Below are 25,014 nucleotides of genomic sequence, written 5' to 3'. Positions count from 1 at the left end.
CACGTGGGCTATTGTTCAATGATATCACCAAATTTCTTGTTAGAAATAAATGGATTTTCCTCCATTCTGATTGGCTCAACGCACAATTGTTGTGGGCTAACTATTGCGCGCGTCCGTGTGAAGGGGTGAGGGAGAAGAGTGTCCCTTGATCAAACGAAGCCATCTAGCCAGTAAATATTGCTTCAGATTCAGAGCGGGTGAGTTTATGGCGTTGTGTCTGCCAAGCTAGATTTCACGAACGGTGGGTTTTGTGCGTAAAGGGCTCGTTGCCAAAAACGTGACATAACATAGACACAATGAAACAAATCATAGAGAAGCATTTAATGAAATGTGAAATAGACAAGGGATCATAGGTCTGTAAATAAGTTTAATGAAACTCAAAATCTAAATAAACAAGAGAAGCCTGTTATAGCGTCAGCAATAAAGTTAACCCTATTCCAAAATGGCTTCCATTTTAACATTCTTTTGCTTGCATTCAAATCAGCCCTTCTTGTCTCGTTCAAGGTAAAATATTCTTTTGATTTTTGAGCCTAAGAACGAGGTAAGAAGGGCTAATTTGAAAACGAACAAAAGAATGTTAAAATAGTAGCCATTTTGGAATAAGATCTATGGGAGGAATTTTTTTTTATTACGTTGAAAAACGTCGCGTTCTTTGTTATTACTCCATAAGGCCCGTTTAAACGGTTTCAACATTTGCTTCAACATACGTTCAACTCAGTTGTTGGGCGTTTGAACAGGTCGTTCAACGTTGTTGAAAGCGTAAAAATGTCTAAAGCTGGTTTAAAGTGTGTTGAATCAAATTTAAATTGGTTTAAACTTTCACTCAACATCGATTCAACATTTTCTGTTGCTGTCGAAAATGTTGAATTGCGTTGAAGCCGTTTGAACACTCCGTTCATCCAACATATACCCAACACCCGTTCAACTTTTGTTGAACGAATGTTGGTCAAATGTTGAAAGCGTTTAAACGGGCCTTTATGGCTTTTCAACCCTGGTTACAAGTTAGAACTATTTGTGCTGGCATTACCAAAAAGTTTAAACGGCGAAAACGTTCCTGATAAGGTCAACTCAGAGAGAAACAAAATAATTTACGCAATGTATCAAACACGAGGAATAAAGTATCATCCGATTTCCAAAATTCGGAGAAGTGGGTTGAAAAAACCAGGCGCAGATATAGCTTCTCAAACTATTAATAATTGTTGGACAAATTTAATGCAAAAGTTCACCAAATATCATGATAATTAAGATCACATTTCCAAATCCCCTTCGTGGTAGAGATTTCCTTTTTTTTTCTTTATGAATTATTAATGAGGAGAGACCTCTCAGTATAAGCCCGGGGGTTTCTTGAGGTCTCCTCGCCACTTCTTACTTCTTTTACTATTATTATTTACTCTAAACTTATGTACTAGTAATCCTAATCTATTATTCATTGTAACTTTCTATGTTTGTATGTCGTGGTGAATAAATAAATAAATAAAATAAATAAATAAATGAGTTTGAGAAACGATAAGGAACACCTTCCACTGATGTTACTCATTTGACAGGCTAACTGTTAGACGTTTGTGGTGGGCTACTTTTCATTGTCGCGCAAAAACGGATAAACGCATCCGTCAGACGGGTATATTAGCACTAAACGTTTCTTTGTAGATAGACCGTTTGTTTCTTATTACACGGGCCAAATTTATGCAAAGATGTAAAAGACGGATGAAATTAAAGAGTTTGTTCGTCCTGGCATCTTGCCGTTGTAGATTGATAACTTGGTTAAGTTGAGATCACCAAGATGCTATGCCATCGTAAAATGTCCCCTGGCTTATCGGCCCATCTATCTGTAAACAAACAAAAACAAATAATCTAAACTTGAACGTTTTCTTCAGACCCTTATAAGCTACGCCAACGGATAAAAGCCACCCACCAAACACTGAAGTTGAATAAGCCCAGGGGCACGTTCCACCTACTCTAAATGAAAAGCCTTTTTTCCATTAGCTCCAAATTTACCCCCAAAGTTATGTTCAACTATAAACATCGCGAGCGTTTATTTTAATTGCGACAGGAGATGCGATGTGCAAATTACGATTGCATGTCTTCATGGATGTCAACAATTACCACAAACATGTCAATAATCAGCGATGTGACCAATCATGTCCTGGCTTCAGAATCTAGCATTCAAAAAGAGACTCTACAGGGTCCACAACCTGTTAGCCGATAAGGCCTGGTCACGAGAAGCAAAGAGCTCTCGAAAGTGTTCCAGTAGCCGTTTTTTTCTCAAATTTTCCATTTTCGTTTTTTTTTTTTTTTTTTTTTTTTTGTTTTTTTCGTAAAAGCTAACTCTATATGTTTCTTAGTCTTGGAAAACCTAAATACTGTTTTGCTTTTCAAATTGTAAAATATTTTTGGTTATTAATTTTGTGCATGTAAAACACTTTTTTGGGTCCGAAATATTTTTACACGCCTGCACACAGGCTAACATGGTGTAATAATAACAGCATACCAAGAGTAGGCATCGCATAAATACTTATTCTCTGCTTCTAAAATACTTAAAATATGCCCGATTTCAGTTATGTTTCACTCGTCATTTTCCGAAAATTTACTACAGGTTATCTCAAGATCACTGAAACATTTTGATCTATTTTCTGATTTATTACTCAAAGTGTCGAAAACGTCCAAACGAATTCCAGGAGATCCGAAGTTGAGGTGTTTTGGGCTGATCCAGCTGATCTTCCAATAGACCAGTTTTCTGTATACCTAACAGTCCCTGTCAACAGTGATGAACGCAGAGATCGAAATGTTATACCTTTCCTACGGCCCCAGTGTAATATCAGAGAATCATGTGCAAGAGTTTTCTAGCTTTCTGATTGGCTCATTCTTCAAGGCATGTGATAAATAATAGTTAACTGCAGTAAATGTCTTTCCGTTTTACTCTTAGCAAGACATTTTAAGGTAATATGCTCTTCCGTATAGCGTACAAGAATTTGAAACAAGGTAATGACTTCTACTCTGGCTAGATGATTAAACGGAAGAGTTACCATATTCTCAAGTGTCAGTATCACGCATTAATCCTGGTTCCCAAAATGCGCATAGTCATAAAAACGTTTATATCAACGAAAAATTTAAATAAAATAAAACTATACATCATTCTCAGGTTCATTATTGTTTATTTAGAAGCGTTAGAGATTGAACCTGTAAGAAACTGCGTGAAATTAACACATGAACAAAGACAAGCCTAACAAAAATTTTATTCTTTGGTTCTTGTGCTAGTGTTATTTTTTAATATTTACATGATGGCTAGTACCGTGCACACGTTTCTCGTTTCTCACGTTTTTATTACTTACTGGATCAATCGAATGGAACAAGTTAGACAGGCCCAGATAATAGGATTTAGCTGTAAAGCTTGTTTACAGTTTCGTATCCTTGGCCAATGCCACAAACTTTTCGTATTCAAGAAATCCTGTTTAAAATCAATAAAGTAAGGGAAAAATAGACCCTTCGTAAAATTGGCATGTTCGAAATACAACAAATTAAAAATGTAAATTTGTAAATACATTTTGTAAAGACAAGGTCTCTCTTGAATGAGGTATTGTGACTTTCCAACGGCTAAATTAAATTAAGCTTATTGTTAATAATTAAACCTGTCCGTTATTTAGGAACGAGAAGGCCATCCCAAAGAATGCATGTCATTTGATAAAAGGCTCCATAAGCCATTGCACGTGATATCTGTAAGAAAACATCACGATATACAAATGACGATCTTCAAGGGCTCTGTGATTGGTCACTTCGTGTTTACCAATCAATCAAGATGCTTAAAAATTAGGCCGTTTTAGCAAAGCTGAATCCATTTAGGCTAAAACAGACTTCGACCGTCCAGCGACGCTTGGTTTTCAACTTCAAAGCAGGTAATGTTCGTTTTCAGCGACCCGTCAAAGGGTTAAGAAAGAAAAAAGGTCTTAAAGGGGCATTGTCACGGAGATTTTCCTTCACTTTTGTTAAAACTGCTCAATTGAAATTGCTCTTACAACACGCTGAAGAAGGTCATTGAATGATTTCTCTAAGGAAAAGCAAGCCATAATGCGTTTTCAGGAAGAACTAGTACTTAAAAAAAAACTGACAGGTTCTTCAAGCTGCAATCCTTTTTCATTCAGGCCATCCAAAGCCAAAAATAATGAATACTAGTTTCTATGCACAAGAAGGGGAATTTAAAAAAAAAAACTGAAACATTATTCTAACATTTCAATCGATACAAATATGTCAGTTTTTGGCAGTTCAAAGTGATACGTTCACTCGATAGTCCTTTATGAGAAAAATAGAGATGTCCTTTTTTTATTCTTCCCCTTCTTCCTAGCTGGCGTGTCCATTCAGGGCTGATTTCCGTTGGGTACCGATTGTCACTCATGTTGCGTCAGGTTATTTTGCTCTTCCTTCTCACGGGAATAAATCAAGCCAGAGGGGGCAGGAAGGTAAGATTAAAATTAATATTTCAGTAAGATAACCACGATTTTTTCCCTTCAATTCTGATACGTCGTTCAGTCACGACTTCAGCTTCCATAGATTTTTCAGACTCCGTGAAATAAAAAAATATATATACGGTGATAAGGCCTAAATCGTTGCTTCAATCCTCTCTGGTTTAGAACCTCGTGTTTTGAAATATAATTGTCTTATAATTGAGGGAATTGTTTGGCATCGGGTGTGTAAATTTCGTAGCCAACATTGATTTCTTTTCATACAAAAGGCAAACTTCACTTCAAAAAGTGCTTAAGCAAACTTATCTATTTTCATGTTTTTCTTAGAGGCCTTTGGCCCATGTGTCCGGGAGTTTAAACGCCCCTCAGAAATACCCTGCGAATACAGGTACGCTTTGAATGTAATTTTGTTTTGTTATCATTATTATTATTTTCAGCAGCAAATTTTAAACGTCTTTGAATTTACCACACGAGTTACCTCTTTCTCTCTGTTTGATTTTAGTTTCATTTTTCCCTTAAACAGAAATTACCGACTTTCAAATCGACCAGCCATTTCGAAGGTTCACATTTGACGGTGGCCGACTGATAGCACAAAAGAGCGGGACTTACTTTATCTATGCCCAGATATTTTTCGCCAATTACAGCGCCGCACCTTTCTATCACAACCGGGTTGCTCTTGGTGTAAACGGAACCACGTTCGGTTATTTACAAACAGGCCTGGGTGGACAAGCCGACTATGGCAGTATGCACACCAGTGGTCTGGCTCAGCTACACAGTGGTGATTACATAAACGTGGTGACCGTATATGACAGCAATGTGGTGATGACACCCACGTACACCTTCTTTGGAGCGTATAAAGTCAGTAACATACCCACCTAGAGGCAAACAAGTTTCCAGTTTTAATCCTATTCATGAAAATGAAAAGCAAATATTTTCAGGATTTCAATGATAGATGTCCATTAAGATAAGGGAAAGTAAAGGTTTACAAATGCAGTTTGTTGAATTTATAAAATCGATGGGTTGAATTCAGAAAACTTGAATTGTTAGGTGAAATAACAAACTCAGTGTTCTTTTGTAGCTAGTTCAAGAGAAGTTTGGATTTTCAAAAACTGAGCCAGGGAGACTGCTGTCGCTCGACGTATACGAGTCTCAAGAGGGGTTAAAAAAGTGACTGGATTTTATGAATTCGATATGTAATTGAAACCGCAAAGGGGATATGACAAATTATTGAAGCTAATTGCAAAAAATAGGGTTAATTTTCTTAGAGCGATTCAAGACGAACCAGGAGTTACTAATATCGGTGATCGAACTATCGACCTAAATCAAAATTTAGAGATGGAGTTAGTTGGATTTTAAGAATTCAGTAAAGAATAGATTTAAACTTAATAATTGTAAACAAGAAAAAAGGTAATTAAAACGATATTGAGAAAAAATTTCATCTCTTTGTTACTTGCTTTAGCAAATCATTATGAGTTGGTGCTTTTTCCGAGTCACCAGGGGCTAGTAATTCCCATGCGTCCTAAGAAAACGAACTTTCGCTTCATTTTGAAGGGATTCGTTTCTGACGACATCGGTTCTAAATAAAGGTCGACCTTTAGACTAAAAGGCGACCTTTGGACTACGTATTAATCAAAATATTACTTGAACTTAAAGGGAATGAAACTCGCTAAAGAAACGTACACCGCTGAGCAGCAGTTCGAATAATCGAGATCTGAAGCTATTGAGACTTCATTGCATCTTACAAGCAATTCAGTTTAGCAACTCGTGCTGATTACAAGATGGCTAAGAACTAAGTTTTTGAGCATAGGGAGGAACCGGTCTGGTGGTTAGCCCTTCACAGCCATACTACAGGGGTATTGACAAGGATAATTTTCTACGTTTCGAACCCGAAAAGATATCGACTCAAGAAGTGCAATTATAAAGTTTTAATTCCGAAAGTGCACAATTTCATGTCCCGGGACAACAAACAGCGCCACCGAAAATTTGTGGCACATGCAGTAATACTGGTCATTGACAGTGTTACTTAGCAACAGCACGTTGAGTTTGCTTGATGCTTAAATCAGTCTCCTAGCTACCAGAATCGTTTCCAGGGAACGTAACGATATTGTCATGAATAGGCAACAGTAAGCAGACTTTGACTAGTCTTTTTTTCTGTCGTTTCCAGGGAACGATGTTGTCATGAATATAGGCAACAGTGAACAGAATTTGATTAGTTTTTTTTTTTTTTTTTTTTTTGCTGATCCTTTCTCTCTGATCACGGGTGTTAATGAGAAATCAAAATTAAAGGAAAACCTTTATTTTCGTTACGCGCAAACGATACCATTGAGAAGTAAAACTAAAAGGCCATAGTTTGCGTGGTCACAACTTACGGTACGTTTCATTTACTGAAGAATATCACATCTTCAATAATTCAATGATTTTTGTCGAAAGGAAGACAGTTGAAACTTTTTCCATGCACCAACAAAATTTTGCTCAGTTCAAGAACGTACAGCTGGTAGATTTAAGTAAATATTGATTAACGGGTATATGTCGCTAAGAAATCCTTTTTCAAGCAGCCCGTTTTTTAATCAACTGGTTGACTCATCTCCTCAAAGCCTGCATTCAGTTTGTAGGAAACAATTAGTTGCTGAGAATTCAAATGTTTCAGCATTAACCGGTATTATAAAAGATAAAAATTCACCCTGCCAATTTTTATTTCCTAAAATTCTAGAGAAATTCAAGTTCTGGAAATCGCGCTCAGTCATATGAAATCTAACGTCAAATAAATTTCTTTTACTTGTTTGCACTCGTACACTTCTGCTCAAAGCAACTCGATCAACAACTCCCTGATCGTTCGCTAAGCGAATAAACGACTGTTTGACTCTTGTTTTATTTTAATCAGTTATTCCCTCATTTTACCACGCAACATTTCCTGTAGTTAAGTTGTATAATACAACACTTTATTTTTACTCCCCTTATGAACCGACCATTTCACTACAAAGGCTGCTGCTACTTCACGGAGACATGCAGTTCCTCATGCCTTCGGCAGTTTGGCGACTCTATAAGCTCCGAAGAAGGTGTGATGTTCAGTCACCCACATCCTGCTATCATCAATAGTGACAAGGCTGATGTAATCACCCGCATACAGCGGCACTATCCTACCGGTGTTTACCGAGCCATAGTCTGTCGATCCACCTAATCCCGTTTGCAATACGCTCACTGCTGTCCCGTTTACAGAAAGAGCCACGTGGTTATGAAGCTAAGGCCCGTTTGGATAGCTCTCGAAAAAAGCTTGGGCGTAGATGTAATAAACTCCGTTCACCGTGGCTGTTAATCGGCCATCCTTATACGTGAACCGTCGAAACGGTTTGTCCAACCGAAAATCGGTTAGCTCTGTCGAGAAAGGGACGTGTAAAATTACAATTAGGATCAACTGAACAACAACTGAAAACTTTAGGCTTAACCTGCTGGTATCAATGTCTGTCAACAATTTACATTTATTTACCTGTGTTGGCAGGGTATATACGACTTTCTCCAATAGTCCCGGACAAATGTGCCAATGGCCTCTAATAAAGAATGAACAGAATTTTTGCAGTTAAATTATAGACCCGGCGTGTACAGCAAAATGTGATCGTTTCTTTTCTTCTGCTTTTTTTTTTTTTAAGGGACGAAAGGAAAACATCAGTTGGGTGATTCTGGGGTACAGTTGCCTTGAACTGCTGCCTAAAAACTTCGCGTGTAACTTTGGGTCAACAAATTTCAGTAAAGTATCCCTAATCTTTGTAATTATACATTATCATCGGGGAGGTCTAAAGTTTCGCTGGTCAAGCCTCGCGACTTTCCACGTTGATTTTTATACCTTTCGGCCGTATTTTTTTTAAGTTTGTGTTAACTTAAAGTTGACTGTTACCTTCTCTGCATCTGATCAGCACTGCCTCGAACATGTTTTTAAGCATAAAATTTTAGCATACGCCCAGAGTAGTATTATTTACCCGTTTCCCTGCTTGTAGCATCCCTGTGGCAAGTAAGATCAAAAGTGCTTGCCGCAACATGATTAGAATCGGTACGCGGCAGAAATGAAACCTAAAAAAATATTGAGATCCATCATATGAAGAAAAAAAAATCATTCAGTGAGGACATACTTAATTGAATTAGCAGTGTTCATGAATTCCATAGTGACTTACGCTTTCAAGTTTCGGTCACGTATATCAGAAGAAAGAACGGTTCAAGCGAACAAGTGTCGTTAAGTTAGAGGCTTACTTTCCTCTAACCCCGCGAGTGATTTAACTTTTCAAACTCTTGGAAATTTTGCTCTACTACCTGAACACTGTACGAGGTCCAGGTTGTTATGGCTAAATAGAAACCAGCTTTGCAAGAACTCTTTATTTTTTCGGAGATTTGATTGATTCGTAAAATATGAAGTGACCAATCAGAATGGCTCTTTGCATTAGACAATGTCAGTTGTCGTGAAATTTTCCTTCCGAAAGCACGTGCAGTGGCTCACTGATATTTTAAATAATGAGATGCATTCTTTGTGAAGGCCTTCTTGTTCCTAAATAACCATATCCTTTGGTCAAGTTTTATTAAGTTAGAGGCTTACTTTGTTCTGACCCCGCGAGTGACATTTAACTTTTCAAATTCTTGGAAATTTAGCTCTAATACCAGAACACTGTACGAGGTCCAGGTTGTTATGGCTAAATAGAAACCAGCTTTGCAAGAACTCTTTTTTTGTTTTTTTTTTTCGGAGATTTGATTGATTCGTAAAATATGAAATGACCAATCAGAATGGCTCTTTGCATTAGGTAATGTCAGTTGTCGTGAAATTCTCCTTCCGAAAGCACGTGCAGTGGCTCACTGATATTTTAAATAATGAGATGCATTCTTTGTGAAAGCCTTTTTGTTCCTAAATAACCATAACCTTTGATCATGTATTTTTCATTTCAATTTTGAATATTAAATATAGCCAGCAAATTTCACTAAAATAAATTGAAACTGTGATGACCGATTAGGTCGCTTACACTTTGATATCTCCTACGCACTGCGTTGGTTCATAGCTCGGTTTGCTAGGAAGAGACGAAGTGACACATTTTATTTTATTAACTTCGCCGAAAAAAATCACAGAGAAATAGTAGTTACATGACCAATTACTTGGGCGCCTACGGGCCCACTCAGGTACATTATGCAATACTTGGCCTTAGGTGCGGCCGATTTTTCGTAGTAAAAAACAGTGTAAAAGAAATGTCATGTTATGTTTTAAGCCTGGTGAATAAATGATAGATGTATTTTTTTCAGTCAGTGGCACAGGAACTAGTAATCGGAACGTCAAAGGTTCGACTCCTCTTGGAAGAACTCGGAGTTTCTTTCTCCGAGTATGCTTGTGTCATTGACCGAAAGAAAAATACATCTATCAAATAAACAATATCTTGGTTGAATGACTCTAACTGTCACTGAAACTGCTCCCAGCAAAGGTGAGAAGAACCCGAAAAATGTGGATCGTGAAGGGTGGGAAATGTTAATTATCGCCTTGTTCGAAGTCAGGTAAAAGAGGACTAATGGATATTGTAAACATTTGCCACTATTCACCGTTGTTGAGGTGCATAATTGTCTTAGCATATACCAAACCCGTCAGTGAATAGCCAGCCCCAATAAGCGACTTTGCCTCTGAAAAGTTTCGAAAAATGCCCTGGAGCTAGATTCACGAAGCTCTGCTAAATTAAGACGTACCCTAAGTGTTGTTAGACTAGTTCTCATCTCAAAGTTAAAAAAGCTTTCGGCTCGTATTCCCTGGAACTCCCTCTCATTTTGAGCCAGGTGACGTAAGCAAAATATGCGCCATTTTCTTCTCTTGCATGACGAGATGCAGGTTTTGTCCTAGTACTAAGCTTTCAATTTTGTTGTTGCCACGCAGTAATAACGTTAAAAGAGAAAGGACGCGAAGTGGTCACTCTAGTTTGCTTATAAATGTAGTCCGTAAGCTATTCTGGGCACTCACTGTATTAGTTAACGAATCAATAATTAGTTATGAATAGCTTTTGCAATACTGTATTTGTTATAGTCATGCAAATAAAGCTTGTTGTTGTTGTTGTTGTTGTTGTTGCTGTTGTTGTTGTTGGCACTGTTGATGTAGTTAGACACGCTAAGATCCATAATAGCAAAATCTCGAGTTTCTGCAGTTACAACTATCAGTTAACTATTACAATTTTCGTTGCATCCATGAATTATCTTTAATTGTTAAAATTACATTGAAAAAGTGTCTCTTGTGCTAGCTAAAAATTATCAAGTTTGCCCTTTGGCACACTATTTTTTCCTGTAAGGTTTTTCGGTGGACTGGCGTTTCGAAGCCCATTGCGATTAGCAATATTACACTATTAACTATAAACTATAAACGTTTGCTTTCGTGTTTCCTCGTTTGAACAGGCAAAGTACTACTTACTTATTTTAAACTTCTGCTTAGTGTACCAACGAAATCGTGTCCTCTGGATCCTGTCCCCACGAAAGTAGTCAAAGAATGTTTGGATGACCTCGTGCCCTCGCTAACTGTTATTATTGACCAGTCATTACAGTCTGGTGTTTTCCCTGACGTATGGAAAGAGGCCCTTGTAACTCCTACGCTCAAGAAGTGTGGTTCTGATTTGGCTTTCAAAATTTTCGTCCTATAAGTAATCTCCAATTTGTTTCTAAGTTAGTCGAACGAGCAGCAGCGGATCAGCTACAGTCCTATCAGGTTAAGAATAACCTGTTTCCTACTCTTCAATCAGCATATCGTCCTAACCATAGTACTGAAACAGCCCTACTCAAAATTAAAAATGATATTCTAATGAATATGGATAAACAACACGTTACGCTTCTTATCCTTCTGGACCTCAGCGCTGCCTTCGACACGGTTGACCACCAAATTCTCTTAAACCGTTTGTGCACAGAATTTGGTGTATCTAGACAAGTCTTAGACTGGTTCGCCTCGTATTTATCTGATTACTTTCAGAAAATTTTAGTTGATGGTGTACTATCAGACCGGTCCGGTTCAACATCGACTTTGGGGTTCCCCAAAGCAGTTGCCTGGGTCCTCTATTATTCGTAATTTTTTCCAGTAAGCTGTTCAATATTGTCAACAACCACTTGCCAAAAGTACATGCCTATGCCGATGACACTCAGTTATATTTGGCCTTTAAACCTGGTAATTCCACCAACGAAACTGCTGCCGTGTCATCTATACAATCCTGCATTCGTGATCTACAGAACTGGATGCTGATGGACTGATTAAAACTTAATCCTGACAAAACAGAATTTCTTATTCTTGGAACAAGACAGCAACTCGAGAAAGTAATTACTAGTTGTTGTTGGTGAATCTCGAATATGTCCTTCAACAAAGGTGAAAAACTTGGGATCATGGTTTGACCCTAATCTTGATATGATTAGCCATATCAATAATATCTGCAGTTCGTCTTTTTATTATCTCTACAACTTACGTAGGATCAGTGAGAAAGTATTTGCCTCATCAATCTGCCATATCCCTTATCCACGCGTTTATCACTAGTAAATTGGACTACTACAACAGTCTTTTATATGGCCTTCCTTTTATATGGCCTTCCATATGAATAAACTTCAAAGAGTTCAAAATGCTGCTGCGAGACTTGTCACTAACACTCCTTGCGTCTGTCATATCACTCCCATTTTGAAAGATCTTCACTGGTCGCCCATCAAATACAGAATTGAATTCAAAATTGTGCTGCTAACATTCAAGTGCCTCCAAGGACTTGCACCACAATATTTGGTCGATCTTATCGCTATCGCTCCCCAGTCAAGATATAATCTTAGGTCCAGGAATGCAACTCTGTTGGTACCAGCCAAAGCGCGGTGCTTACCTACACTTGCTTACCGAGCTTTTCAGTCGGCTGCTCCGAAACTATGGAACAGTCTTCTGGCGGAGATCAGAAACATTCAGATCCTCACCTCTTTTAAACAAGCCCTCAAAACATACTTTTTTCAGATAGCTTTTAATTGATTTACTTATACATTTTTACGATAGCGTTTTAACCGATTTATTAATTTGATCTTATTGCTGTTAAGCGCATATGAAAATATTTCTATTGTATATGCGCAATATAAGTTTTATATTTATTATTATTATTATTATTATTATTATTATTATTGTTCTTATTATTATTATTATTATTATTATTATTATTATTATTATTATTATTATTATTATTATTATTATTATTATTATTATTATCAATCATCGATTGATCGATTGATTCACTGATTGACTGAAAAAGCCATATCATCTCCCAGGCTTCTGGACAGTGCTCGTTGGATTGATTGATTGATTGATTGAATGATCATAATTGATTGATTGATTGATTGATTGATTGATTGATTGATTGATTGATTGATTGATTGAATGATCATGATTGATTGATTGATTGATCATGATTGATTGATTATGATTGATTGATCAAGCACATAATTTTCCAGGCTTCCAACGCCCCTTGGGTTGAAGCTTTAATCTGACACCCCAGCCTGCCGTTCGTTGGAGATTTGGGTGTTGTGAAATACTCCACGGACTACTCCACGGCCTAACCCATGGACTACTCCACGCACTCCCAGACGGACTACTTCACGGTGTACTCCATGGACCGACTACCAAATGATAAATCCAAGAGAAGGATAGCTCAAAATCCTGTCACTAGAGAGTATATTATTCGCAGTTAGTTTTTCAAAACAATCACATGCAGGGGATTGTGAATGTTAAAAAATGAATGTAAAAAGGTAAAAGTCCGTGGCGTAGTCCGCAGATCGGGGGGTTTCAAGTGTTTTCAAGTTGTTCCCAACATCTCGACCGCTCTCGAAGTTCTCTTAATCTCAAGACTAAAACTTCGTTATAAAAATCTCTCTGGCCTCAAAGTTTGCCAAGCTATTCTATTTGACATATCCTGCAATCCTTACTTATAAACCGACTCAACTAAAACTGATTACACTGCAAGAATAACCTCGGTTACTTGACTGCATATAACTAAACAATTCTTGGAATAAGGTGTTATCATAAATGAGAGTGTTTCCATCAGTAAGTTTGTATCGGCGCCGTATTTATTGAGAAAAATTACGCTGGCTAATTCCAACCAGTTAGTTGGGGTTAGTTTTCTAAAAAAAAAATAAAATAAAATAAAAACTTTGGTGATGTGTCGGCGGGGGTGTGGAAACGAATGTTTAGTTTTATTAACAGAATAAGGCAATTTGGTCATGTCCCGGGACATTATTCGTAGGCTTACATGAAGTACTGATCATTTGGTCATCTAGCTCCTCGTCAGAGCGCATGGATTCGCTCTGATGAAGGGCTAACTCTCGAGTACTAGCGTTTCCCTTCGTCAGAGCGAATCACTCTAAGTTGGACAGTGCTGGAAATGAATCCGGGTCTTCCTGATTGCAAGTCCGACGCCGTAATAGCGGTCGTTAACGCTGCCTCTAACATACAGCTATTTCAATTGACATTGTGAGAAAGCCTACGTGACAATCAAGGTGACGTGGGTAATTTATTTATAACTCTACTAAAGTCAGCTTTGGCGCACCCCTACTAGAAACAAATCACAGAGGCAAATATTTATTATGTTTTCTCCTATCCTATGGCAATAACAAATGAACACATTACAGCCAAATTACAAAATTTACAGCTACCCATACTAGTACTACCCTCACGATTGCCTAAGCTTGAGGCCTTAAAATTCGACTTTTTTGAAATAGCTGTAAAAAAACATACATACTTTGTGTTCTGCAGTGAAAAATTCCGCAATGAACATTGAGTAAGACGAGTTTGCTACTCTCTACACAGCAGTTGTCTTCACCGGAAATTTTGATGTTTTGCGCACAAACTGACGTAAATCCTAACGTCATAGACAAAAATAAGGGGAACCCCCCAAGACGACGAGTCATCAATACAGAAAGATGAAGAAAGGGAAAGATGGATTTACATTTTTTTGGCCATTTAAAGACAGTTAATGGCCGATATACGTAGCTATATAGAGTACAATGGTATGACATCATAGCATGGCCAAAGTAGTGCTTTTGGCAGACTCTTCATTTGCAGTGTCATCATACCACAGGAGGTTCTAATTTGTGCCTTTTAATCTTTTTCATTACAGTAACAAAATTGTCTTTCTGAATTAAAATTTTATTGACAATGAACAGATTACAGCATTATTGCACAGAAAAAATTTACAAAGAGTAGTACCTGATACAGACAAGAAAAAAAATTCCACATTATTTCAACCTCGTTCCCAGGGCTTTTCCCTTCTCGTGGGGGGCGGGCCCGCCCGCCCCCCACGAGAAGGGAAAAGCCCTGGGAACGAGGTTGACATTAATTCACTAAGGGATATGTGAGCTACTTTCACAATAAGTTAAAGTTAATTAGTTAAGTTAGTTGTCTTATAGTAGGGCGTGAGAGAGAGGACATAACAAATAAGTGGCAGTGGTTTTTAGGGTCTATATTCATTTATTCAGAGGTTAGATTTCCATGTTTTTTGACTAGCTGAGGCTGCCTTGTTCGATCGATTCAAGATATAACTCTTTGAATCTTTTGAGTAGCTAAGGTAGCCTCTTAGATCTGGAGGGCGTTCATTGAGTTTACATTGCTAGATGAAATATCTTGCAATTAGCAGGCAGCAAAATGCATATTATTTGACTATTGCTGAAACTAATTTGAACTTTTTTACTCCCGATATGGCATCTCAAACCAGGACCCTACTGTGACATGCATGCCTGTCTGTTCAAGCCAATCTACTACGTGACCTTTCTAGCTACACCTGAAAGCCTGACGTGTGACGTCCCAAGTCCAAATACATATATGTCTGTAACATTTTACAGCCAAAGTCTGGGATTTTGATGGGAATCTGATTTGAGATACTCCTTGCAAACAGGAGACAAGAATATATTATAACATAGCTTTTAAATTCGTGTTTTAAATTGCGCGTGCGTACTTCATACTCCCATTGTGCACGCTGGTGACGTCAGCAAACAAATTTGTCGTTATAAAACATTTTAACTACCTCGTTGAAGATGTTATTAAACAACTGGTCCATGCGTCACCTGTGCGTTCATCGAAATATGAAGCACTCGGGAAGTTTGGAGAGCACTCAAGAAGCTAGAGTTGCTTTAGGCTACGCCTCGAGCAACCGGCTCTTACGCATCTTTCGTGCTCTCCAAACTTTCCGTGTGCTTGATATCTCGATGAACGCACAAATGACGCATGAAAAATACTCAATGTTTTCTTCATCATCAGGATACTGATAAGTACGGTCTTCATTATGCTAGGCTTTCCATTGTAATACTTCTGACTTTAATGTCCCGACTGTCCGTTATAACGGTGTTTGCTTTCAAGTCGTACTGCGACGTGGAATTCACGTTCATAAGTCTCGACTCAAAAAAATGTAAAAGCGCCTTCCGAAACTTGGGAAGTCTCCACGTGTAAAGAAACGGATGAATAAGAGGGGAAACGTACAGGAATATTCCTGCGATGCCATAGGTATACACCAAAGCTGTCGAGTTACACGTGTTGCACGAGAGGGCCAATATTATTGTAATAAACCAGGGAAGATAACATGTTGTAAACACACCGAGAACTATTAAAACCAGCTTGAAAATTTTACGTTCCCTCTTAATGAAGAATTGAGTTTGTCTATTAATCACACTGTCATTAAATTCTCTTGACGTTCTTCGTGTTACGGTAATGACTCTGGTGTTGAGGTACATCATGAAAGCGTACGGAATAACAACGTGGGCTGCAAGTAAACTTCCGCTTGAGATGATTCTATTCAATACAGCCGAGGTAATTCCAGCTGTCAAGGAATAACACCATATACACACCGCAACGACGTACGTTCGTGTCTTAGTAACTGTTGAGACGTACCTTAGAGGGAAGACTATTGCTATGTAACGATCAACAGACAATAACAACAGATGTAATATTGGACCGATCGAAACGAATGCGTTCACAGATAGCATGATTGTGTACGAAAACGGAGTCTTCCTTGAGATGAAACTGGCGAGCCAATAATAAGCGGTCAATGGCGACTGAACAGCTCCAACAAAAAGATCAGAGAGAGCAAGACTCATCAGCAGAACGTTAGAAGGTGCGACGTGAAGCTCCCTGTTTGGATCTTTGTTAAAGGTATATAATGCAAATATGTTAACAAGAATTGTCACTGGTGCGAAAGATAGGATGGCCACAGCGGCGATCAAAGATATAAAATAAAAATCGAAACCAAACTGGGCTGGCATGGCTTCGAGAACATCGTCAAACGTTGCTTCCCAAACACTTTCCGAACCTGGCAATATAGCCATGGTCTTGTTAGACTATTGTGTAGATGGCAAACCACAGCTCTTGGCAATAATGAAATGATAGTGTTGCACAAAATGCGCGCTCATTAATGAGAATGGAAAATCAACAATGCGTGCATTTTGAAGTAATGGCCGTCTTCCCCGTCATAAGACCCTAAGGGTGCAGGTGAAAGAGGCATGACGGTCCGAGCTTCGTAAAATATCTTTTGCTAAAATGTCGTGACATGAAATCTACTGAAGCTTTTCAGAAACGTTTATTGACATGCCATGAAAGAGAAACAAGACGCCCCATGGATCTCACGTCTGTAATACCTTTAAGTCCACCCCACTCCACGGAAACAAACACTTTCTAATATATCGGCTGTTTGACTGTTTCTTTCCTGTTGTTATTGTGAACACGCCCCATGAACTACGCATTTTCCACCAATCAGGGAAACCCCCTGATATATTGAACATACTTCTTCGTCATGATTAAAACTGATGATTCTTTGTTATGACTTGTTATGGTCCAGAACTTGTAATGACCTACAACGACTGCACTGTTGAATAAATATGTCGAGCTCGATTGCGATTTCGGAGAAAAAACAACTGTTCTTCCAAAGACAGTATCAACTTCTTAAAAAAAGAATCCTTCTATTTAAAGCTCTCGAATTCTGTCTTCCACGTCATTTCTATTCCGTTTTTCACCGACTTCAACTGGGGTTAAAGTTTATCATGAGAGTCTACTAAAAACAATGATTATTTTTATTGAATAGCTTCCTATTTTTTATTCTCATCTGCATGCATGGTTTGCACTTAAGCTTGAATTTGAAAGCCATTCATATGAATCACTTTTCTTTTTGCAACACCGGGAACCGGTCGACCTCATAATATTTACCGCATCATACAATTTCCCTATGATCTGGAAAACAACTTTCAATGAAAGTTTCTTGAATGTACGATGACTAGTTATTGTTACATGGAAACAAATTGTTACTAATATATTTGACTGGTTATGTTTCTTTTGTGTTGATATGACTGAGTCCGCTTACGTCCAGCAATCAGGTAGACTGCCCAATTGCTGAGTCCCTCTGCTCTCTCAGAGTGAATGTTTATTCATTCATTTATTTATTTATTTATTTTTAGACCCAAACAAATTGAAAAGTTTCTCCGGGTTTAAAAACAGATAAAGCGATTTTTTTGGCGGACTGAAATCTAACCATCCCGGCACCATTCCATCCGAGCCTTTGTACACACTACTTCACTCGACTGAGCACTATGATTTATAAGGCGCTGGTTAGCTCTGTTTCGTCATTGCTCCTGAAGCCCAGAAAAGCCCAGAAGGATAAACTACAAAAACTCCAGTTTCGTACAAGTAGAATTCCAGCTGGAGCCAAATACGACACGCTCGGCTTTGACATATATATCTAACCCACCCAATTACAATGCCGACAATTCCAGTTCATTTACCGGTAAATCGCGCTCGAATGAGCAGATTTAACAAGTAATTTAAACTAAAATACATTAACGAAATGATATCCATAAACCGCTTGGATGTTTATGAGAGAAGGTGGAAACTTTTTTTTTTCAATGAAGATGAAAAGGTGGAAATGAATCGAAAATAAGGGCATGAGCTAGTATTTCTTAGTTCAGTTAAGCTTTCAATTATAGTATTTCTCACTAATGTTAACAGTTCTTCGACGGCCAAACCATGTTCTTTGGTTCCTCCAAAAATACTTGAACGTCTCTTTGTATTTTGGAAGTTGCCACGCGTACAAAATTGGGTTCAATCCAGAGTTTGCATACGTTAAGCTGCCTGAAAACCCGAAAGATATCATCAACCAAGACAAATTAGGATGACATGGTATACACAAATAAATCAGCATCTGAACTATGAACCAAGGCATGTAGCAGACGAGAAATGCACAGATTACGATAGTTATCGCTTTGAAGAGTTTTCTTTCTCTTCGAAGGATGATTGAACGACTTCTTGTCGATTCGGCTTCCTGTTCTTTTACTTGGGAATATCTGTGAAAGCGGAACAGGATTACCACGTACATAATTAACATGCTGAAAAGAATCAAGAAAAGTTGCACATTGTAAACAGCTCCCATTATGGCAAAGTAGTCGCGTAGCATGAGAAATGAGCAACCGAAAGCCAAGAAGTACAACCAGCAAATACAACTTGCGATGAGGAGTCGCTTCTTTGTAACCCTTGATCGGTACTGGAGTGGAGACACCACAGCAAAAAGTCTATCCGCTGTTAACAGGAGCATGTGTCCAAAGCTCACATTGACAGAAAAGACGTTGATTGCAAAGATAACGGAAAGATCAAATGGCGATTTCTCCTTAGAAAATATCACCCAGCCCCAGTAGGCGGTGAGCGGACAGACTACTAAACCAACTAACAGATCGGCGAAGGCCATGGAAACCAGAATGAAGTTAGAAGACGATGAACGAAGTTTTTTAAGAGGATCCTTCCAAACCGCTAACAGGACTAGTATATTTCCAATCACGATTACAGGTGACATTACTATCGAGAGAACAGCACTGGTAGCCGACAAAGGCTTCACATTTTCTAGATGTAGCCAAGCTTCTTGTAAAGCTTTCTCGCTCGTCATGTTCCAGAAGTCATAATGACCTACAACAGCTGCCATTTAAAGTCGAGCTGTGATTTTTTCTTGGGTTCGTTGAATGCCAGCTGCTTCAAAGACACACAGTTTCTAGGATTTTTAAATTTTCCAACTGCCGCAAACCGTGTTATTTATATTCTTATCCCGGTTACAGCATGAATTTTTATTATGAAACAATTATTTATATTGAATAGATAAATATTGTATTCGGTCACGGTTTACATGTTATCTTTGAATTGGAGAGCTGTTCAGTTAAAAAACTCGCTTTACAGCGGTAACTGAGGTCATAATATTTACTACATTCTTGAAATATTAATTTCTATGCTTAGTAAAACAACTTCAAATAAAAATTATAGACTGCAAATAAAGACGAGTTATTACAACAAGGAAACAAAGTAACTGTCACAGATATATTGGCTGTTTGTTTATTTCGTCTGAACATTATTAACTGGCGACTTTTACCTCTGAGGGAAAAATGTTAAGACAAACCAACAAGACATTTTTAAGTACCGACGCTGACAGTTTAGCATTTACAGATGGGCAAAATGTTTTCGTGAGAGGAATTATTCCAGACCGCAAGCGCAAAAACAAAGCTTGAGAACAGTAGGGAGGTTGAAGTATCTTAACAATTGTTGGCGCCGAAGCGAAGAACCACGCAAGTGGCCGTTTCCTTTGTTACTGGGGTCAGCGATATAAATTCTTATGAATCTTATTGAGTGCAATACTCATAATTAAGAAGGTGAGGTGAGCAATATAATGAAGTAGGTATTTTTCTCGCGAACAAAAATACCGTTGTATTATTTTGGTTTTCAACTCCGATTGATTCTGCTTTTGCTTCACGTAGATTTTTTAACAGCCTGGGCACGGCTACATTTCACCAAAAAACAATTTGGAATTTGGTGTAATTGAAATGTAAAAAGTGTAAACTGCTAGTGACGTCATTTCAGGCCCAATTGTTCCCTTGCTGATCACGTGAAAACCCTGTGAAGTATTTTTCTATTTTAGTCGTACGCGCGTAAAGTCCGGTTTTTTGCACGTGATCAAAATTTCCTGGGGACCACACAGACTAGTAAAGACTGCGCTGCAAGAAAAATATTGTATTTTATTTATTTATTTATTGATCGCTTTTATTCTTACCAGCTTACAGAACTGTAATGAATTACAATATATTCCAACACTTCTTATAACACAATTTTGTTCACTAAAACAGATATAAAGATAAAAGATTGACATTCCGTTGCTAAGACCTTACAATAAAGTATTAAAAAAAAACGAACAAGGTACAGTGGAACCCGGACACCCACTTAATACGGACGATACTCGTTATTACGGACAGTTTTCTTGGTCCCACCTGACACATTTTCCTTAATATTAGCCCTCTTGATAAGGACACTTTTTCTGGTCCCAACAGTGTCCGTAATAACAGGGTTTGACTGTACTAGAAAAAAGGAACTATCGTATAGCTTAGGAGCGGAAGACTGGACAGAGCAAGGATAAAGCAGATGGTACGAGAAGAACAAGCAGTACGGGATAATATTTAATCCTTTTGGAGGGTTGTTGCGGTTGCCAAGCACAACTGATCAGAGACAACCAACAAGGAAATTTAAGCAAAACACGTTAAATCCGTGAGTCCCAAAATTAAGCATCACACATTCTACGCAGGATTTTAGTCATATCCTGCACGTATTTCTTCCGGTTGTTCTGTTGTTCACACAGAGGTTACGAAAACGTCATTTGTGTTGTAAAAATTATGTATAAATAAGTTCCCCATGTAATCTTGTTTCAAACTCCCTGATGAAGTCTGTAGTTATCAGACGAAACCAGTCGGAGAATAAACCTTGACGGAGTAAACAAGATTCCGTTGCTGTGTCATTGCTCCTCACTAGTACTGTGTTTAAAAAATCCTCACAAAAGTACATTAATTAACACGTTCGATTACATCTCATAAACAACTAAAAAATAGTTGTATTGTTTAACTTCGTTGTGGCAACTTTTTGATAACACAATGAAAATAGGAGATCTTTTGTTTCATAAGGATTCGATATTGAGCTTCCAAAAAAATTAATTAGAATTTATATATGCTTACAACAGAATACCAATTGTCTAGAGAGAATGATCTCTTGTAAATGCGGTCCACCACAATAAGAGACTAAAAACATGAGAATCACTGTTCAGATTTTGTCACCTCAGATTTCGTTTATTCATTGACTTCCCTCAGTCTTTTTTGACGGTGAATTTTTTATTATACGTGGAGAAATGATCCTTTTATCAACTGATCTAGATGTTTGCAGTTAGTACGCAACTTAAGCAGTTCCGAAAAGAAAGTCTGAAAACAATTCAGGCTTGAAAGGGATTCGAACCCATGACCTCTGCGATGCCGGTGCAGTGCTCGACCAACTTAGCTATTAAGCCAACTGGGAGCTGGTCATATTGTGAGTTCGTAATATACCCGTGAAGTATTAATAAATGAATGTAAATATATGAGACATATATTTTGAACTGCGAATGAAAGATCACTTTCCCGCTTTCGACAACTGCTTAAGTTACGTACTATAACTGCAAGGATCTTTCTTGTATTTGATCTTTCATCCGCAGTTCAAAATATATCTTTCATATGTTTACATTCATTTATTCATCCTTCACGGGTATATTACGAACTCACAATATGAACAGCTCCCAGTTGGCTTGATAGCTCAGTTGTGTAACGATACGAATGTAACGTGGCGGACAAATGTAACGATAGGTTTTTGGCTATTTTGCCGTAGTGAGAAGAGTTTGGCTTATCTCGGCGACTTTACTGGTACTCGGGGGCGAGCAAATATTACTTGCGAATTACTTGTGATCGGTGCGTGGACCGAAAACTAGCAACAGGCTCTGCTAGCGCGGAATACGGGGAAGAAAATCGGCAGAGCAGACTAGCTTGGCAGCCGGCACTCGTAACAAATTGCCAGAGGTACAAGGTCTAGCTTCTTCGTTCCATGGCGAAAACAGACAGCAAAAGGAGAGGTCTTTTTGGGCAAAGCAACTTTATTAGTTGTAGAGTGACAGTCAACCTCGTAGATACTTCACAACTAATACAAGCTTTGTCGAGAAAGAGGTTGTTGTTGTTGTTCATCGTGGTATATGTTGTATTTGACCAAACTCTTTAATACTTGATAAACTCGAAGATTTACATGATAACATTCCTTGAGAAAGAATTCCGCTACTCACGACGTACAAGATACATTCCGCTACATTTAGAAGCCTGAGTAATGTTCCAGAGTTCCTTCGAGAGTCACACTCAAAACAAGAATAATCCGAGAAATCCGATTACAAAATGATCGCGTGCGAATTTAACTAGTTCCAGTTCCTACTCGTTTCCAACACACTCCCCCCTGATTGACGGAGTCAATCATAAGTCGAAACTGTAAAGATAACTCTTTAAATTCAGTCCAACTGGCTCAGTTTTAGATCTGACAGTTAAGGTGCAGTAACCACAATTGGAATATCTTCATCTCTGACTACACAAGCGTTCCTTGCTTTGTCACACTGGACAGCTCCCATATCAGCTGCTCCGTCATCAAACACATTAACTTCAGGAGGACAGAGCTTCTGAATCGGACGTTTGATACGAATCCTGCTAAGCGATTTGTCTACTGTCGCCACTTCGGCGGCGCGAACAAACGTTGTCTCTTCCTCGCAACAGGTTCTCTACTTTCCCCATTCTCCACTGCTGTCTAGGTGTTTTGTCTGCATATACGTGCACAAGGTCACCAATTTGAATGGCTGTTCTTGGTTCTCCCTTAAGTTTCTTCTTACATGTAATGCACTTAGAGAGGACATCCTTCACAGCTTGTCGTCCTTTGATTATCCAGAACTGTGCCCGAGTTTCAGTGAGAGTTTCTCTAACCCCATTGTGTTTCACGTTTTCATAACTTTGTGCAATTACTAATCTTGTGAAGTGCTGCTTTTTAGGTAACAGGACTGGAAACTTAGCTGAGTATGGAAGTGAGGAATTCTGAATCCTTCCTTGCATCGCAATACTCCATCTTCATCTTTAAAGACTCCTAACTGTTCCCAAGTCGAACGAGATCTTTCCCTTTCATCAAGTTTCCCTTGAACGTCTTTGTACCAGAGAATTTTTGCGGCATTCATCTCCTGTGAACTAACATTAAATGCATTTCTGGAACTCTTTCAATCCGTCTGATGAACTTCAATACAAGGGCGGTTACTCTGATAAGCTTGCTGAGACTGCTAAATCTCTCTGGTTGGACGGCTTCAGAGAAGTTTTCAGGGGCTTGGACTAATACGATCATTACTCGTGAGATTCCATCTGCATCTTCTTTCTTCTATTTCCTTGTAGCTCCTTCTGAAAGGGTGCCTTCACCAACAGGACAATAAGGTGGGCTTGGCCATTGATCCTTCTCCTTCTCTAGAAATGGTGCTCCTCTCCACCATAGCTCATTGGATACAAGATCGGGACTTTTAGTTCCTCACGAGGCAATGTCACTCGTGTTAAGTTCAGAAGGCCAATATCGCCAATGTTCTTTACTGCAGAGACTTCGAATCTTTGTCACTTGATTCTACACAAACTGCTTGAATTGTTTTGACTCTCCATTAATCCACCACCATACGATTTGAAAATCAATCCAATTGAACACAGCATCAATCTTGACGGAACAAGCCAATGCCTTGTACACAGCTGTCATCAGGTTTGCTAGAGTCAATGCTGCCATCAATTCCAATCTAGGAATTGTTTCCCCCTTCAAAGGTGTCACCCTAATTTTAGAGGCTAACAGCTGCGAATAGCTGACATTAGAGGTTGTCACTACTCGCGTCTGCAAAGCCGTGTAGCTGAATAGACTTGACATCTTCTGCTTCTATCCCATCTAGGACACAGCGAGGGACACGAATCACTGAAACGCTCAACATGTCTTCTGCTACTTCGTTCCACTTTAAACAGAGTTCTTCTGGCAGGGCCTCATCCCAGCCAATCTTAAGCTGACATATCTCTTGAAGCATACACTTCAAGGGCAACATAACTGGTGACAGCAAGCCTAATGGATCACAAAATCGAGCAGTGATGCTCAACGGTTTCCGCTTTGTCAGTGTTCCATCCAATGCTTGCGTAGCAAAGGTTGCAAAATCAAACTTAAAGCTCTCTTTTATCCTATCCCATGGGACTCCCATCACTTTGATGAGGTCTGGTTTCCGAAGGTGGCTGAGTTGATGATGACAGGTTAACTTCCTCCTTCTCAATCAAGTGATTGAGCTCTTCGTTGCTCGATGCACATTTTCGCATGTTGAAAGCTCCTTCTCTGAATCACAACTTCAATTTTCCGTGCAGTTCGAAGCAGTCCTTTACTGAATCGTTTCCGGATCCAAAGTCATCCACATATAGAGCTCTGACAACAGTGTTCACAAAGTCTGGATCAATGTTCTCATACTTGCTGAAATGATTTCTCAGGGTTACATTCAAAATGAATGGTGAACAGACAAGGCCAAACACAAGCCGCGTGAATCTAAAGATAATGACTTCTGGATTCAAGGAACTGATGTCACTTATCCACGAGAACCTTAACAAATTCCTCTGTTTAGGATTCACTCCAACATTTAAAAATGCTTTCTCCAAGTCACCAATCGATGCAACTCTGTGGAGA

The 25,014-nt window shown here is 38.6% G+C and overlaps 3 protein-coding genes across 7 annotated transcripts in view; 1 reads left to right on the top strand and 2 right to left on the bottom strand.

Annotated features, from left to right (window-relative positions):
- Window positions 1-1,694: 1,694 nt before the first annotated feature.
- The window catches only part of LOC146472833 (adrenocorticotropic hormone receptor-like), a 59,833-nt gene continuing 36,513 nt past the window's right edge, over window positions 1,695-25,014 (bottom strand). The window contains exons 1-4 of one of the 4 annotated variants that reach the window (XM_085119073.1): window positions 8,618-9,220; window positions 8,426-8,516; window positions 7,939-7,999; window positions 7,377-7,826 (exon numbers count right to left, since the gene is read on the bottom strand). In XM_085119073.1, coding sequence (XP_084975199.1) covers window positions 7,693-7,826; window positions 7,939-7,999; window positions 8,426-8,485 — 255 coding nt within the window. In that variant the 5' untranslated portion in view covers window positions 8,486-8,516; window positions 8,618-9,220 and the 3' untranslated portion in view covers window positions 7,377-7,692. Of the gene's footprint in view, window positions 1,827-7,376; window positions 7,827-7,938; window positions 8,000-8,425; window positions 8,517-8,617; window positions 9,221-25,014 lie in introns of those variants that run through there. The other 3 variants (XM_085119072.1, XM_085119074.1, XM_085119075.1) reach the window with 3 other exon arrangements.
- On the top strand, window positions 3,584-5,848 carry LOC146472838 (uncharacterized). Of its 2 annotated transcripts, XM_085119175.1 has the most exons (4): window positions 3,584-3,890; window positions 4,337-4,451; window positions 4,782-4,842; window positions 4,978-5,848. In XM_085119175.1, the coding sequence occupies exons 2-4, from the start codon at window positions 4,386-4,388 to the stop codon at window positions 5,331-5,333; spliced, it is 483 nt and encodes a 160-aa protein (XP_084975301.1). In that variant the 5' UTR covers window positions 3,584-3,890; window positions 4,337-4,385; the 3' UTR covers window positions 5,334-5,848. The 2 variants fall into 2 exon arrangements, with proteins under 2 accessions (XP_084975301.1, XP_084975300.1); XM_085119174.1 differs by lacking the exon at window positions 3,584-3,890 and having other exon boundaries at window positions 4,210-4,451.
- LOC146472837 (adenosine receptor A3-like) lies at window positions 18,399-19,696 on the bottom strand. Its single transcript, XM_085119173.1, has one exon. It carries the CDS (start codon window positions 19,397-19,399, stop codon window positions 18,404-18,406), a length of 996 nt encoding a protein of 331 aa, XP_084975299.1. The 5' UTR covers window positions 19,400-19,696; the 3' UTR covers window positions 18,399-18,403.

Source organism: Pavona decussata, unplaced genomic scaffold (assembly GCF_977016875.1).
Source record: "Pavona decussata unplaced genomic scaffold, jaPavDecu1.1 SCAFFOLD_96, whole genome shotgun sequence".
In the NCBI taxonomy this organism is placed as follows: Eukaryota; Metazoa; Cnidaria; class Anthozoa; order Scleractinia; family Agariciidae; genus Pavona; species Pavona decussata.
This window is presented reverse-complemented; position numbering and strand designations above follow the sequence as displayed.

Coding starts and splice junctions, on each gene's coding strand:
- LOC146472838 (XM_085119175.1), top strand. CDS start 4,386: ATGTTGCGTCAGGTTATTTTGCTCTTCCTTCTCACGGGAATAAATCAA. Junction 4,452..4,781: donor AAGCCAGAGGGGGCAGGAAG/GTAAGATTAAAA, acceptor TGTTTTTCTTAG/AGGCCTTTGGCCCATGTGTC. Junction 4,843..4,977: donor GAAATACCCTGCGAATACAG/GTACGCTTTGAA, acceptor TCCCTTAAACAG/AAATTACCGACTTTCAAATC.
- LOC146472837 (XM_085119173.1), bottom strand. CDS start 19,399: ATGGCAGCTGTTGTAGGTCATTATGACTTCTGGAACATGACGAGCGAG.